The sequence below is a fragment of the Callithrix jacchus genome, chromosome 1 (genome assembly GCF_049354715.1).
Source record: "Callithrix jacchus isolate 240 chromosome 1, calJac240_pri, whole genome shotgun sequence".
Taxonomy (NCBI): domain Eukaryota; kingdom Metazoa; phylum Chordata; class Mammalia; order Primates; family Cebidae; genus Callithrix; species Callithrix jacchus.
Window position 1 is genome coordinate 146,173,863 of NC_133502.1, and position 16,334 is coordinate 146,190,196.

At 47.3% G+C, this 16,334-nt stretch overlaps 2 protein-coding genes across 2 annotated transcripts in view; one reads left to right on the forward strand and one right to left on the reverse strand.

The window, feature by feature from the left end:
* Positions 1-16,334, reverse strand: part of TRIM14 (tripartite motif containing 14) — a 129,395-nt gene that overhangs the window by 57,225 nt on the left and 55,836 nt on the right. The gene's annotated exons all lie outside the window — the stretch shown is intronic.
* Positions 4,931-16,334, forward strand: part of NANS (N-acetylneuraminate synthase) — a 29,453-nt gene continuing 18,049 nt past the window's right edge. Inside the window, exons 1-2 of the mRNA XM_035252884.3 lie at positions 4,931-5,135; positions 9,215-9,430. Of these exons, the coding sequence (XP_035108775.1) occupies positions 5,004-5,135; positions 9,215-9,430 (348 nt within the window). The 5' untranslated portion in view covers positions 4,931-5,003. The remainder of the gene's footprint in view (positions 5,136-9,214; positions 9,431-16,334) is intronic.

Genomic DNA, 16,334 nt, shown 5'->3' on the forward strand with positions numbered 1-16,334 from the left:
TCTCAGCAGGAGTGGGGGGTGGGGTGGAGATGGACCCATGCCTCTAAGTGATCAAGATCGTGTTTCTTTGATCTAAGCATGCAAAGAGCCAAGTAACCCTCCTAAATGCCATTAGTTATCCCTTAAAATATATTTCCTACCTGGTTATTACATATCAAGGCTAAAAACTCTCTCACAATGCAGAGTAATTTTGGATACCCCCCCAAAGTCAAAAGTCTCAGGTTATATAATGTAAAACAGAACAGAGCCTTAGATTTTGAAAGGACTCTATTCTCCTTCAATTCCTGGGGTTCCATGAGGAAAACAGAGGTTTTCCCCAGAATAGGTTTACATTCTGTGACACTGCCTTTGTTTTTCCCCAGGAGCTCCAGGCTGCTAGTAATTATCTTAGGTTCTTTCATGTGGGCATCAAGAATGGCAAGGAGACAAAATGGAGAAAAACAATTCAATTGACTGAGAAGAAAAAAAAAATTTTCTTTTCCTTCAGAAAATTAAGATCCAAGAAGAGAAAGGAAAACAAACATAAAGGCTTTTAAAATATATGTATAGTTTGATATCCATGTTTTATTAAGCTAATTGTAACCATTGATCTCTTTTTTCTAAAAAAAAAATCTTTTTAAATCTTTTAATACCAGACTCTAGCTAGGACAGCCAAAATGTCTGCCTTTGTATCCTAACATAGGTAACCTCCCATGTGAAATTAATACATATTAATTAAAGTCATAACTTAAACATGGATGCATAAACGGTCTTAAAGAGATGGTAAGCAGTTGTTTTTTTTTTTTTAACAATAATTAGTCTCCCCAAAGGTAGTTCAGCAAAAGTAAAAATAAAGACAGGAAATCAGAATCAGCCCATGGAAAAGAATCAATAAATGGCAAAAAGTTACACGGATAACAAACCAGAAAGGACTCACTCCCTAAGCCCCTAAGCCAAGAATTTAATCTGGGCCACCATTATCAAATGCCAAAGCCTTAGTACTGAGCCCCCACATTAGGTGTTTTCTATTGCTTTTCCCAGAAGGAAGATTTTGAGCTTGCAAAGACTTTTAACTACTCAAGATAATTTTCAGGGCTATGTCACAAACCCCAAAATCCCTGTCCTCTGGATGGCAGAATCCAAGATAAAGTATCCTCACATGATCACAAGGTTAAGTTCAAGGACATAAGACAATATAAGAGAGAAACTTTATCTAGTGTTGGTTTCAGAGACCGACAGCAAAGTTTGTAAATGACCAGCCTGCTGAACTGGCTTGGACAGTTGGCTTATACAGCTCCTAAGTCCACATTCTATCCTGTGATACCCCCTCCACTATAGAATGACACAGAAAAACAAATGTATAGCACTAAGTACACCAGATTTTCTACAGCCTAAGACTAGTCTCATAAGTTTTTTTTTTTTTTTTTTTAATAAAGACAGGGTTTCACCACGTTGGTCAGGCTGGTCTTGAACTCTGGACCTCAGGTGATCCGACCGCCTTGGCCTTCAAAGTGCTTGGATTACAGGCATGAGCCACCGCGCCCAGCCCATAAATCTTTTTTTCTATTGGCTGGTAAGAAGTTCTTACCCTTTTTGCCGGCATACCAGGTTTCTGGGTTCCCTTTCTCTGCAGCTTCCAGAAGAACGGAGCTGCCTTCCCCCCACCCCCCAAATGGTTACAAGTTCTGAGGATTTTAAACATTTTTTTTTTTTTTTTTTTGAGACAGAGTCTTGCTCCAGCATCCAGGCTAGAGAGCAGTGGCACGATCTTGGCTCATCAAGCAACCTTTGATGACCCTGCTCACTATGCTATAGCTGTGGGGGCCAAGCCCCACTACCAAAAAGAAAAAAAATCCTTTCCTGTTGTACGGAACCGGAGGCAAAGCTTCTCAACTTCGCAAGATGCTGCCCGATAGGCTGCATGGAAAACCGAATTAACATTTTCCATCCCGGCCAAAACAAAATAAACACAACCAAACAGACAGTAATCACCTCATTTGGCTTCCAATATCAACCTGGCAAGGCTCAAACTTTCTTCTTTTGCTCCCTATCATCTTTGGTCCACTCAAGGTGGGGAGGGACGGCCTCAACGAGTAGTCTCTGGGCAAGACAAAGAACAGACAGTTACCCCTTAACACTCAGGCCTGTTAAGCCTTTTTTCAGGGCTCACCGAATGTGAGCAGACTTACAGAGGGTTCTCTGAGTTAAGCCTGCTGGACTTGCATCAGCAATTCCTTCAGGGATCCCTCCACATATACAAATACACACACAAAGACAAGACGGACAGACAGCCTTCCAAACCAAGATCCCTAACCAAGAATTCCAAGAGTGTTTGTTCCAAACTATCCTCCCATCCTCCATCTGAGAAACCTCCCCGAAATCTTACTGACTGAGGAGAAGTTTCCAGAACCAAGACTCTTCCTACTAATTAGGGAGAGCCAACCAAGACCCCTGAAGGAGCTGAACCAACTGGGAGAAGGAACGGGGCGTTGGCAGCGCCTAGAATACTCACCAAATCAGACACCCCATAATGGGGCTACAGCTGCAGACATGCCATGACAGTGGTACAAACAGACACTGTGATGGGGTTACAGTTACAAGCACCCTATGGTGGAACTACAGATAGACACCTCGGTATGGAGCTATAGTTATGGGACATCTCCCCAGGACAATTTATTGCAAAATGTACTCCATACACACTGGGCTAGCAGTGCCCTGCCGACAGAGATGAAGCCAAAGTTAGCCCCCAGTCTAAAACTAGGTGGCCACTTGGGCTGGCCTCTGGATCCATTGCCAGAGGGAGTCTACAGAACCAGGGGCAGGTGGCACGAGGGTAATCCCAAATGAGCCCCCAGATATGTAACTGCTCAACGGGTTCACCGTACCCACTGCCTACACAGAGCTATTTATCAAGATAGGGGAATTGTAATAGAGTAATTCATGCAGAGCCGCTGTGCAGGAGACTGGAGTTTTATTATTGCTCAAATCAGCTCCCCCTAGCATTCGGATCAGAGGTTTTTTTCTGTTTTTTTGAGATGGAGTTTTACTCTTGTTGCCCAGGTTGGAGTGCAATGTCGCGATCTCGGCTCACTGCAACCTCGACCTCCCAGGTTCAGGTGATACTCCTGCCTCAGCCTCCCAAGTAGCTGAGATTACAGGCACCTGCCAACATACCTGGCTAATTTTGTAGTTTTAGTACAGATGGGGTTTCACCATGTTGGCCAGGCTGGTCTTGAACTCCTGACCTCAGGTTATCCACCTGCCTCAGCCTCCCAAAGTGCTAGGATTACAGGTGTAAGCCACTGCACCCCGCCTCAAGGATCAGAGTTTTTAAGCATAATTTGGTGGGTCAAGAGAGGCCAGTGTCGGGAGTGTTGATTGGTTGTGCTAGAGATAACATCATAGAAAGTTAACGCAAATCAGTTCCTCAGTTGGGGTCACAAGATTAGATAAGCCAGTTTATCAATCTGGTGGTGCCAGCTGATCCATCAAGTGCAGGGTCTGCAAAATATCTCAAGCTTAGGTTTTACAACAGTGATGTTATCCCCAAGAGCAATCTGGGGAGGGTCAGTATCTTGTAGCCTCCAGCTGCATGAATCCTAAATTTCCAATCTTGTGGCCAATTTGTTAGTCCTACAAAGGCAGTCTAGTCCCCAGGCAAGAAGGAGGTGAAAGGACTGTTTTGGGAAAGGACAGTTACCTTGTTTTACTTTTTATTTTATTTTATTTATTTTTGAGACACCCAGGCTGTGTCACCCAGGCTGGAGTGCAGTGGTGTGATCTGGGCTCACTGCAACCACCGCCTCCTAGGCTTGAGTGATTCTCTTGCCTCAGCCTCCTGAGTGGCTGGATTACAGGTACCTGCCACCATGCTTGGCCTAATTTTTTTTTATTTTAGAGTTAGGGTTTTGCCATGTTGGCCAGGCTGGTCTCAAACTCTTGGCCCTAAGTGATCTGCCCACCTTGGCCTCCCAAAGTGCTGGGATTACAGGCGTGAGGCACCATTCCTGGCCCTTTGTTTTAACTATAAACTAAGTTTCTCCCAAAGTTAGTTTGGCCTGCTCCCAGGAATGAACAAGGACAGCTTGGAGGTTAGAAGATGAAGTTGATTAGGTCAGATCCCTTTCACTGTCTCTGTCATCATTTTGTAGTGGTGGTTTCATTTACACCAACATGTCCAAAACCTGCCCTTGTCACATTCCACCCCAGTGCTCTCTCGTGGAAATCAGTCTTTCTCTTTATTGAATTTGCCTCAAATTTGCAGAGTTTCAGGTGAGTGTATTTTAAGAGCCCGGGGCTGGGAGGCCAGGGTCCTAGTATCAGAGCTCTGCTCTGGCTTTCGGGATGCCTTTGGACAAGACATTGCAACTTCTCGCACCTGTCGCCTCTCATATAATAGGAACCTCCTCAACTTCTTCAAAACTTACTGCAAGACAAGCAATGTGATCAAGGGTTTCTATACATCATCTCACAGTTCTAGTTTATTATTTTGCTTCAGAGAGAAAGAAAAATAACGTCCAGAAAGACTGAGTAACGTATATATGAGCAGGAGCTGGTGAGTGGCATAGACTGGACTCGACCCAGTTCTGTAATTCTAATTCCAGCAACCCTGCTTTTTTCCATTACACCGTAGGACGCGCTCTCCCTCCTTCTCCTGGGAGCGGGACATAAACTAAGCCCTGCGCAGGCAGCCGGTCGCCTACCTTCAGGGAATGCTTGCTCCCGGATGCACGCACCGAGCCCACAGTCTGGGGCAGTGAGCCTCAAACCTAGCGCCGGAGAGGGGCGTACAGCTTCCTTGTTCCTCCCTGCCCTGCCTCGCGGGAGGCTCCGCTCCGTCCCCCGCCCCGATTGGCTGTCGGAAGCGAGGCGGGATGCGGGGGATTGGCTGCTCGGCGGCCGCGGGCTGACGTGACGGGGCAGGCGTGTGCGTCTCGCCGGGCTGCTCACCAAACCCACCGAGGCGGCGGCGGCGGCGGCCGGACCCAGACTGGTAGTAAGGTGCCGGAGCGCAAGCCGCCGCGATGCCGCTGGAACTGGAGCTGTGTCCCGGGCGCTGGGTGGGCGGGCAACACCCGTGCTTCATCATTGCCGAGATAGGCCAGAACCACCAGGGCGACCTGGACGTGGCCAAACGCATGATCCGCGTGGCCAAGGTGAGGCTCGAGTTCCCGGACCCGAGCGGGGCGGGGTGGGGCCACGGAGAGCCAGGGCCCACGTCCTCGGCGGCTCGGTTCTCTGGTCAGGCCTCCTCCCGCCCGCCAGTTTCGTTTTCGGATATCTCTTCTTCACCCGGTCAGCCTTCCTTCTGATCTTTCTGCATTACAGCTGCTGCCTCCTAACCCGCCCTCTTTCCTCCCCGTTCTGCCAGAATACTCTTTCTAAAACCCAGACTTGATCAGACCATACCCTCTGTCTGTTACCTTCTGTGGTTCCCTCCTGCCCACGGTAGAGTCGAAATCCTTTTTTTTTTTTTTGAGACGGAGTTTTGCTCTTGTTACCCAGGCTGGAGTGCAATGGCGCGATCTCCGCTCACTGCAACCTCTGCCTCCTGGATTCAAGCAATTCTCCTGCCTCAGCCTTCCGAGTAGCTGGGACTTACAGGCGTGCGCCACCATGCCCAGCTAATTTTTGTATTTTTAGGTAGAGACGGGGTTTCACCATGTTGACCAGGATGGTCTCGATCTCTTGACCTCGTGATCCACCCGCCTCGGCCTCCCAAAGTTCTGGGATTATAGGTGTGAGCCACAGCACCCGGCCGAGTCGAAATCCTTTAACACAGCCTTCAAGATCTTAATGACTGGGCCCCTAAAAGCCCATTATAATTAATCTCTGACATTCTTCAGCGGCACAGAGTTACTTTCAGGAATAACAGTTACTGGATGTTGTTGTGGTCTCTCCCCCGCCATTCCCTGTATGTGGAATATGAAGTGGTTAAAAGCCGGGGCTATGAGATCGAATCTTGACTCCACCACTACTAGCTGTGTGTATGTGGGCTGGTTACTTAGCCTCTGTGAACCTGTTTCCTCATGGAATTGTTATGGGGATCAAATGAGATTCTCAGATAGAGCTCTGAGCCCAGCACTTGGCACATAGGAGTCCATAATTGTACGATCTTGGCTCACTGCAACCTCTGCCTCCCCGGTTCAAGCGATTCCCCTGCCTCAGCCTCCCAAGTAGTTGGAATTACAGGCATGCGCCACCACGCCTAGCTAATTTTGTATTTTTAGTAGAGTTGGGGTTTCGCCATGTTGGTCGGGCTGGTCTCAAACTCACGACCTCAGGTGATCCCCCCGCCTTGGCCTCCCAAAGTGCTGGGATTACAGGCGTGAGCCACTGCGCCCGGCCTAATGTAAGCTGTTAGTGATAGGATATTTATAGCTCTCCGTGCTCCCTCTTCTCTTGGGCCTACCATATTCTTCATTACAACCCCAGCCCCCACCTTAAGGCCTGGCCTACATTATGATTCTTTGGTTTAGAGATAGCTAACCCCATCTTTCCTTTCCCTTCATCCGTGTTGCTCAACTGATTTTGTGTCATTTGTGATTAGGTTTTTAAAATGTTTGTTTATTTATGTGTCTATCTTAGAGACAGGGTCTTGCCCTATCACCCAGGTTGGAGATTTTATCATACTGTTCTTTTGTTCTGTTCTTTTTTGAGACAAGGTCTCTCTGTATTGCCCAGACTGGAGTGCAGTGTCGTGATCTCACCTCACTGCAACCTCTGCCTTCCAGGCTTAAGTGATTCTCCTACCTCACCCTCCAAGTAGCTGGGACCCACAGGTGTGCACCACCATATTGGGCTAATTTTTTGTAGAGATGGGGTTTGGCCATGTTGCCCAGGCTGGTCTCAAACTCCTGAACTCAAACAATCTGCCTGCTTAGGCCTCCCAAAGTGCTGGGATTACAGGCGTGAGCCACCGCATTCAGCCCTTACTGTTTCAGGACTGATTTTATGGAAAGCTAACCACTGAGTCATAAAAATACTTTACGAAAGTAACATTGCTAACATCTTTTGAGTGCTTACTCTACCAGATACTAAGCTAAATGCTGTACATGCACCATCTCGTTTAATTTTTACAACAACCCAGTGCCTTGATACTGCCAATTTTATTTTAAAGGCTAAGAGAAAATAAGTGACTTAGCCAACAGCACACAGCTAGTATAATAAATACAGTAAGGGATTTTTCAGTTTTTGCTCCTAAGCCACGGGGCTCCAGCCTTTCTTCTGCAACATTCATTGTTTTCTAGGGGGAAATTCCTGCTCTTAATTTGAAGGAGCAGCCTATTTTTCCTCTTACAATGCTGAAGTTGTGAAAATATCTAGAGATATTGAAGCCATAGAAACAAAGCTATACTGGCCAGGTGCAGTGGCTGATTCTTATAATCCTAGCACTTTGAGAGGCTGAAGAAGGCAGATTGCTTGAGCTCAGGAGTTCCAGACCAGCCTGAGCAACATAGTGAGACCCTGTTTCTAATTCCATTGAGCTGGGATCCAGGTGGCTGCAACCTTTGGGAAAGGGATCTGGCCACCTCTGCTACAGACACTGTGCAATGTTAAGTGAGTCTGGGCCTTGGGATCTTTATCTAGACATGAGATCTTAATCTAGACTTGGGAATCTTCATTTACACATGAGACAATGAGAACTCTGTTGCCTGAGGTCACTTTCGGTTCTAATGTTCTTTGAACTTTCCAGCATCAAGTCCTGACCCTACCATCTTATGACTTGTCCAAGAGCGGAGTAGTGATCTCAACACTGACATTTCTAGACCCAAGAAGTTTTTAATAGCATGAATACCTCTGTGTCTACAGAAATGGCAGTGAGATGAGACTTTAGTGGGCTTTAATTACTCTTTTTCTTGAGTAGGTTTCTTTTTTTTTTTTTTTTTGAGACAGTCTCACCACTCTGCATTCAGGCTGGAGTGCAGTGGCACCGTCATAGCTCACTACAGCCTTGATCTCTGAGGATCAAACAGTCCCGCCTCAGCCTCCTTAGTAGCTGGAACTACAGGCATATGCCACCATGCATGCCTGGCTACTCTTAGTATTTTTTGTAGAGACAGGGCCTTACTATGTTGCCCAGGCTGGTCTTGAACTCCTGGGTTCAAGGAATCCTCCCACCTTGGCCTCCCAAAGTGTTTGGATTATAGGCGTGGGCCACTGTGCCTGACCTCTTGAGTGGTTTTGTTTTGTTTTAGTTATAGCTTTTATAGTCAGACAATCCAGCTTTTATATTACTGCCTCTGCTCGTTAGAGGTCACCTAGGGGCTGGGGCATTTCTGTTTTGTTTACTTTTTGCCACTTAACCTGTTCAAAGAAAATGTCATGCAGAAAAGTGTCAGTACAAAGCAGCTAAAAGCAGAGCTGCTGTTGTTGAAGTCAGAGAAAGAGGTACTGTCCCTGAGTTTCCCTGTCCCTGAGAAGGCCTCAGAACAGTTTACACGTCTTGGAGGTAGCCCAACCTGCTCTTTATATAGATGGAGAAACTGAGTCTAGAGCTGGAATGTGACTTATCTAAGAGTTAGGGTCAAAGGTAAACCAGAATCTTTCTTTACTAAATTCTGGTTCACTGCTCATTTTACTATCCTTTGCTGAGTTATATCAGCATCTTAAAATCTTCCTTAACTCTCTGATCCAGTATTTTTCATATTTACAATGCAAAACAAAGGAAATAAAGCCCTCTTCCTTTTTTTGGCATGTTAAGAGAAAAAAATAGGGGCAGATCTCCCATCTCCAAACAACCTTTTCTTCCTTTCAGACATTCTTGCCTTTTGTGTTCCTCTTGTTCGGAGGTCCTTAAGGTCTCTGTCAGTCTATGTTGTTTTTAAAGTTGGTGATGTGGGTCAGGCCTGGCGCCTCACACCTGTAATCCCAGTTTTGGGAAGCCAAGATGGGTGGATCACCTGAGGTCAAGAGTTCAAGACCAGCCTGGCCAACATGGCGAAACCCGGTCTCTACTAAAAATAAAAATTAGTTGGGTGTTGTGGCAGGCACCTGTAATCCCAGCTACTTGGGAGGCTGAGGCAGGAGAATGGCTTGAACCTAGGAGGCAGTGGTTGCAGTGAGCCGAGATCGCACCACTGAACTCCAGCCTGGGTGAAAGAGCAAAACTCTGTCTCAAAATAAATAAATAAATAAATAATAAAGATGGTGATGTCATAGTGGTTACCCCAGAATTTTTTCTTTTTTTGAGATCTGTGACAGTCACTGAAAGGCATCCTAATATGTATTATAGGAGTGTGGGGCTGATTGTGCCAAGTTCCAGAAGAGTGAGCTGGAATTCAAGTTTAATCGGAAAGCCTTGGCGAGGCCGTACACCTCAAAGCATTCCTGGGGGAAGACATATGGGGAGCACAAACGACATCTGGAGTTCAGCCATGACCAGTACAGGGAGCTGCAGAAGTACGCCGAGGAGGTTGGGATCTTCTTCACTGCCTCTGGCATGGATGAGGTGAGCCTCCTGCTGCTCTGTCATTTGTCACTTTAGCAGACCATGTTCAGCTGGCAGCCTGTTGACTTCCAGCTTAGGGCCAGCTCCAGCCCTTGCTCATCTTATCTGTGCCCAACTACTGGAGAGGCTAGCAGGTGCCAAAGCCCAGTGAGAATTTGTAGGAAGGATGCCATTGTTTTAAAAACAAGTTGTCTCTGGCCAGGCGCGGTGGCTTATGCCTGTAATCCCAGCACTTTGGGAGGATGAGGAGGGTGGATCACCTGAGGTCAGGAGTTCAAATCCAGCCTGGCCAACATGGTGAAAACCCAGTCTCTACTAAATGTACAAAAATTAGCTGGGTGTGGTGGCGTGTACCTATAATCCCAGTTACTCAGGAGGCTGAGGCAGGAGAATCACTTGAACCTGGGAGGTGGAGATGGTAGTGAGCCAAGATCTTGCCACTGAACTCCAGCCTGGCAACAGAGCAAGACTCCATCTCAAATTTAAAAAAAAAAAAAAAAGGGCTGGGTGCCGTGTCTCATACCTGTAGTCCCAGCACTTTGGGAGGCCGAGGTGGGCAGATCATGAGGTCGAGAGATCGAGACCATCCTGGCCAACATGGTGAAACCCCATATCTACTAAAATAAAAAAATTAGCCGGGTATGGAGGCACGTGCCTGTAATCCCAGCTACTCAGGAGGCAGAGGCAGGAGAATCACTTGAACCTGGGAGGTGGAGGTTGTAATGAGCTGAGATTACGCCTCTGCACTCCAGCCTGGCAGTAGAGCTCTCTCAATAATACTCCATCTCAATAATAATAACAACAACAACAACAAATAGCAAGTTGTCTGGAAGTAGGGAGCAGCCACAATGGAATCCCAGAGTCCCTCCAAGTTTGTGGGGACACCCCACTTGGCCAGGTTTCTCCTCATAGAAAATGGTCTGGAAACCAGTGTCTGGGTGTGGTGGCTCACACCTGTAATCCCAGAGCTTTGGGAGGCTGAGCTGGAAGGATCGTTTGAGGCCAGGTGTGCAAGACCAGCATGGGCAACATAGGGAGACCCCTATCCCTACAAAAAACACAAAAATTAGCCAGGCGTGGTGGTGCACTCCTATAGTCTAGGAGGCTGAGGATTGCTTGAGCTCACATATTTGGGACTGCCTTGAGCCATGAATGGGCCACTGTGCTCCAGCCTGGGTGATAGGGCAAGACCCTGCCTCACACACACACAAAAAGAGCAAGGAAACCACAATTTTGGAGTTTGCCCCTTGCTGACTAGCCTTGACTGACTTGAGTGGGGAGACATTGGCATTGTCCAGAAGGAAGTGACTTGCAGGATTGTCACAGGTGGGTTTTGGCTTGGCCATGCTACATCCTGGGAGAGTCCAGCTAGTGTGAGGTCCTGGGCCTCATCTGCTCTGTGACCTGCCTCCTTAAAATTTCTTCATATGTTCTTTTGAATGTAAAAAACTTTTAGTTGTAAAAATAACATTACAAAGTTTAGAGAACAAGAAAAGGGGAGAAAATTGACCCATAATCCCTCTGTAGTAGCTCTTTTTATATATTTCCGCAAGTCTTTTTATATGCTTGTTTTATTGCCTGCTTGTGCTCTTTAGTGAACACTGAGTTCTGTGCATGCTCGTTTTAGTTAACATTATAGCACGAACTTTTACCCAAGCATAAAACCTTATGCTTGAAGATTTTAATAGCAATGTAATACTTCTTTTGCCTCATGGACTATCTATAGCTAACCATTCCTCTACTTTTGGACATGGAGCTTATTTTAGGTTTTTTTTTGTTTTGTTTTGTTTTTTGAGATGGAGTCTTGCTCTGTTATCCAAGCTGCAGTGCAGTGGTGCACTCTTGGCTCACTGCAACCTCCACCTCCTGGGTTGAAGCGATTCTCCTGCCTCAGCCTCCTGAGTAGCTGGGACAGATATGCACTCCCATGCTCAGCTAATTTTGTTGTATTTTTAGTAGAGACAGGGTTTCACCATGTTAGTCAGGTACGTGGTGACAAGGATACAAAGAAAATAGGTCATGCATATATTGCTGGTGGGAATGTAGAATGATCCAATCATGCTAGAAAATAGTTCATTCCTTCTTTTTTAAACAGCCTTATTGGGACATAATTCATATGCTGTACAATTCAACCATTTACAGTGGACTGGGAGTTTCTTATAAAGCTAGACATGTGTTTATCATATGACCCACCAGCTGTCATTTAATAATTTATCCCCAAAGAAGTGAAAACTTAACATTCATACAAAAACTTGTACGTGAGTGTCATCACAACTTTTATTCTTAGTAGCTCAAAACTAGAACAAGTGAAATGTTCTTCAGCGGGTGAATGGTGAAACACTGGTACAAACGTACCATTGAGTGCTGCTCAGCAATCAGAAGGCATGAACTGTTGATGTGCGCAGCAGCCTGGATGCATCTCAAGGATATGATGCTGAGTGAGAAAGCAGCATGCACAGAAGGTTGCATTCTGTGCAATTCTGCTTACATGACATTCTGGAAATAACAGAATTATGAGGATGGAGAACAGACAAGTAGTTGCCAAAGGTTAGTCAGGGGAAGGGGCTGTGCTTATAAAGGGGTGACAGGAAAAGTCCTTGTAGCAGTGGCATCATGGTACCTTCTGTATGTTGAAAGATATGTATACTCTTTAGTAATTTTTTTTTTTGAGACAGGGTCTCGCTTGGTTGCCCAGGCTGGAGAGTAGTGACACAATCATAGCTCATAGCTCACTGCAGCCTCGACCGCCCAGGCGCAAGCAATCCTCCCATGTCAGCCTCCTTAGTAGCTGGGACTACAGGTGCATACCACCATGACCAGCTAATTTCTAAATTTTTTGTAGAGATGGGTTTCCCTATGTTCCCTAGGCTGGTCCTAAACTCTGGGCCTCAAGTAGTCTCCCACCTTGGCTTCCCAAAGTGCTAGGATTATAGGTGTGAACCACTGTACCTGGCTTCCTCAGTAATTTTTAAGATTCTAAAGAAGAAAACATTTAGGACCCTATGCTGAATGGTGTGTATGCATACCCCGCTGTGTGGTGTGTACCCTGGCTATATGACAGCATGGCTGCATGGCACACACCTCAGCTGTACGGTACATACCCATGCTGAGTGGTCCATACCCCAGCTGTATGATACACACCCTAGCTGTATGGTACACACCCTGCCATGTGGCCCATCCCCCGGCTGTATGGCCCAGTGGCCAAATGAATGGACTGTAAGGTCAGATTTATTTTTTTTTCTTTGAGACATAGTCTTGCACTGTCGCCCAGCCTGGAGTGCACTGGTGTGATCTTGGCTCACTGCAACCTCCACCTACCGGGCTCAAATGATTCTCCTGCCTCAGCCTCCCGAGTAGCTGGGATTATAGGTGCCCGCCATTATGCCCAGCTAATTTTGTATTTTTTTAGTAGACCGAGTTTCACCATTTTGGCCAGGCTGATCTTGAACTCCTGACGTCGCGATCTGCCCACCTCAGCCTCCCAAAGTGCTAGGATTACAGGTGTGAGCCACCACGCCTGGCCTAAGGTCAAATTTTAAGTTGTTGTATTTTTTGAGATGGAGTCTTGCTCTGTTGCCCACATTGGAGTGTAATGGCATGATCTCAGGTCACTGCAGCCTCCGCCTCCCGAGTTCAAGCCATTCTCCTGCCTCAGCCTCACAGTTAGCTGGGACTACAGGCATGCACCACCATGACCAGCTAATTTTTTTTTTTTTTTTTTTTTTGGTATTAATGGAAATGGGGTTTCACAATGCTGGCCAGGCTGGTCTTGAACTCCTGAGCTTATTAAATGTGATTGTTAATATAAAGCATAGTACACAATCAGTATTCAGTGAATGTTAGTTACAGTTAAGGAAAGCAACCTGTGCTAAAGGCTGGGACATCTGGGTATTTTTTTTTTGAGACGGAGTTTCGCTCTTGTTACCCAGGCTGGAGTGCAATGGTGCGATCTCGGCTTACCGCAACCTCCGCCTCCTGGGTTCAGGCAATTCTCCTGCCTCAGCCTCCTGAGTAGCTGGGATTACAGGCATGCGCCACCATGCCCAGCTAATTTTTTGTATTTTTAGTAGAGACGGGGTTTCACCATGTTGACCAGGATGGTCTCAATCTCTTGACCTCGTGATCTACCTGCCTCGGCCTCCCAAAGTGTGACATCTGGGTATTTGCCCTGACTTTGCCCTTAACTCTCGGTGTGACCTTGGTGAGCCAATTCTCTGCCTGGGCCTCCATTTTCTTTTCTGTGACCAAGCTGCCATCCAAGGACTCTCCCTATTCTGGTGTCCTGAGTCAGCACAGAACCAGGGAAGATACCAAGGTGACTTGCACCTGGAATGGGGACTTTTCTGCTTCCGACCACATTTCCTGATATTGGGAGCTCCCTGAGCTCCTGGATCTGACCTAGGAGAAAGGTGCCTCCTTGCACCTGGGAGGCTGCCGAGGTGGACCGTGGTCTGCAGTTGGCATCAGCGGACAACCTTGAGAACTTGGAGTGGTTGGGCAAAAGGGAGGAGTCTGGTTTGTAGCGGGACTTGGTTTTCCTTCCCTCCACTCACCAGGCAGCCCATCTGCTTGCTGTCTGGAAGGTGTGTTTTAGAGCCAGGTTCTCTGAGCTCAGCTGCTGGTGCTCACACTCTCTCTGTGTGGCTTGGGCTCCTCATGTAACCTAGGAGCTGCAGGGGGCCCCATCTGTAAAAACAGGATTGTTAAGATGCCTTCCCCCTAGGGCTATCTTGAGTATTCAGGGAGCTAAGCCTGTGGGGGTGCCAGCACAGGGCCAGGTCTGCATTCACCCAGCGATGGCCATTCTGTTACTCAGAACCCTTTGGAGTTTTCTGCTTTAGCCTATTTGGGCAGGGAGAGTCCTCTGGACAAGGAATGCCATTTGTCCCCAGCTGGTTCCCTGTCTGATCTAAGTCATGGGCAGTGAGGGGAAAGAGCCTTTACAGGAGTTACTTTGCCTTGCCATCTGTAAACGGTTGGAGGTGGGCTGGTTCCTTGTTCTGCACTTACCTAGCAGGTGGCTCCCAGTGTTTACCTATCCTAACTTCCTTATAGAAGCAGGCATTTATTGCATGCCTGTTTTCTCCACACTACATGCTGTTCTAGGGCGTTCTCTGTGTGCTGAGGAAAGGTTAAGGAGTGGCAGAATTTTATTAAGACCAAGGAAACTGTCAGGGCTTCTGGTTGGAAGTTGTATCATTAATCCAAATGGAAAGTTCTGTTGAGAAGGCAAATGGAAGCCATGACCACAGCCGTGACTCCTGAGGGACATGCTACCCTCACACAGTGACATCTCAGCAGAGCCACCATTCCCTCCAGCACCTGCCACTGTTCCAGTAATGGTGCCCTCTCACAGGCCACTGCCTGAGGCCAGCCCAGGCTGACTTCCTCTTCTCCCCAGCTCATCACCATGGGCTTTTTTCTTTTTTTTGTTTTCAGACGGAGGCTTGCTTTTGTCACCCAGGCTGGAGTACAATGGTGCAATCTTGGCTCATTGCAACCTCTGCCACCTGGGTTGAAGCGCTTCTCCTGCCTCAGCCTCCTGAGTAGCTGGGATTACAGACATGCGCCACCACGCTGGGCTAATTTTTGTATTTTTAGTAGAGACAGGGTTTCACCATGTTGGCCAGGCTAGTCTCAAACTCCTGACCTTGTGATCCTCCTGCCTTGGCCTCCCAAAGTGTTGGGATTACAGACGTGAGCCACCGTGACTGGCCTGGGCTTCTTTTTTTTTATCTGCAGGATCCAAAAACTGAGGGAAGAGGGAGGGACTTTGGAAAATCTCAGCTCCACTCCTCTCTTTCCTTACCCCTGACTTAGATCAGTGGTTCCCAGAGTGTCCCACAGGGCACAGAACAGAAAGGGAGTTCTTTGGGCATGCGTTGTCCACCCTCATTTATTAATTTATTCAGAATCAATAAAGGGTTTATTGGTTTTTGTTTTGTCACCCAGGGTGGAGTGCAGTGACACAATCTCAGCTCAGTACAGCCTCGACCTTTTGGGTTCAAGCAGTCCTCCCACTTCAGCCTCCCGAGTAGCTGGGACTGCAGGCACATGCCACCATGCCCAGCTAATTTTTATATTTTTTGTAGAAACGGGATTTCGCCACGTTGCCCAGGCTGGTGTCAAACTCCTGAGCTAAAATAATCCTCCTGTCTTGGCTTCCCAAAATGCTGGGGTTACAGGCATGCACCTCTGTGCCTGGCCAGAATTTAGTGAGTTGAGTAAGTTTGGGAAACACTGGGTTTGGAACTGATTTACTGGGACCCTCTAAGAAGGTATTAAAGCAGTGCAGTGTTTCTCCCTAACGAGGCTGTCTATGGGACCCGTTTCTGCATGTTAAATTCATTTAAGTGCCGAAGAAGGGTTGTACATGCCTGCGTTCCTTTCAGACTCCCACAGACTTTGTGCTATGGGACAGGAGGGAGAGAGGAGTACTGAGGCTTCCACAGGCTGCATGGAGCTCTAGATGGAGACGGAACCCGAGAGCAGGGTGGGCAGGCTAAGGGAAGCCAAGGAGTCCATGGAGAGAAAGGGGTCACCAGTTGCTGACCCAGCCTGTGGTAGCTCCTGGGCATAGCGATACCGTCTTAGGGCTGAAAGTTAGGATCTTTCAGATTACTCAGATTCCCTTTGCAGGATGGATCTGAAGTGGCAGTTTTCTAAATGGCCACTGGGTGGCGTTGGCGCCCCAGGAGAACGGCAGAAAGAGGCCCCCTTCCCTTTCCAGCAGGAATTGGCCCCCTTTTCCTTACTTGAAAACTATAGAATTCCATGCAGATTTTACGGCCTCTGTAGGTAAGCTTTTACAAAGTGTTTTTTCTGCACTTGGCCCCCTTCCTTGCCCCTGCTTGTCCTGCCCCTCTCCTGAGGGGGTTCATGCATCTGTTTATGTGCTGGAGGG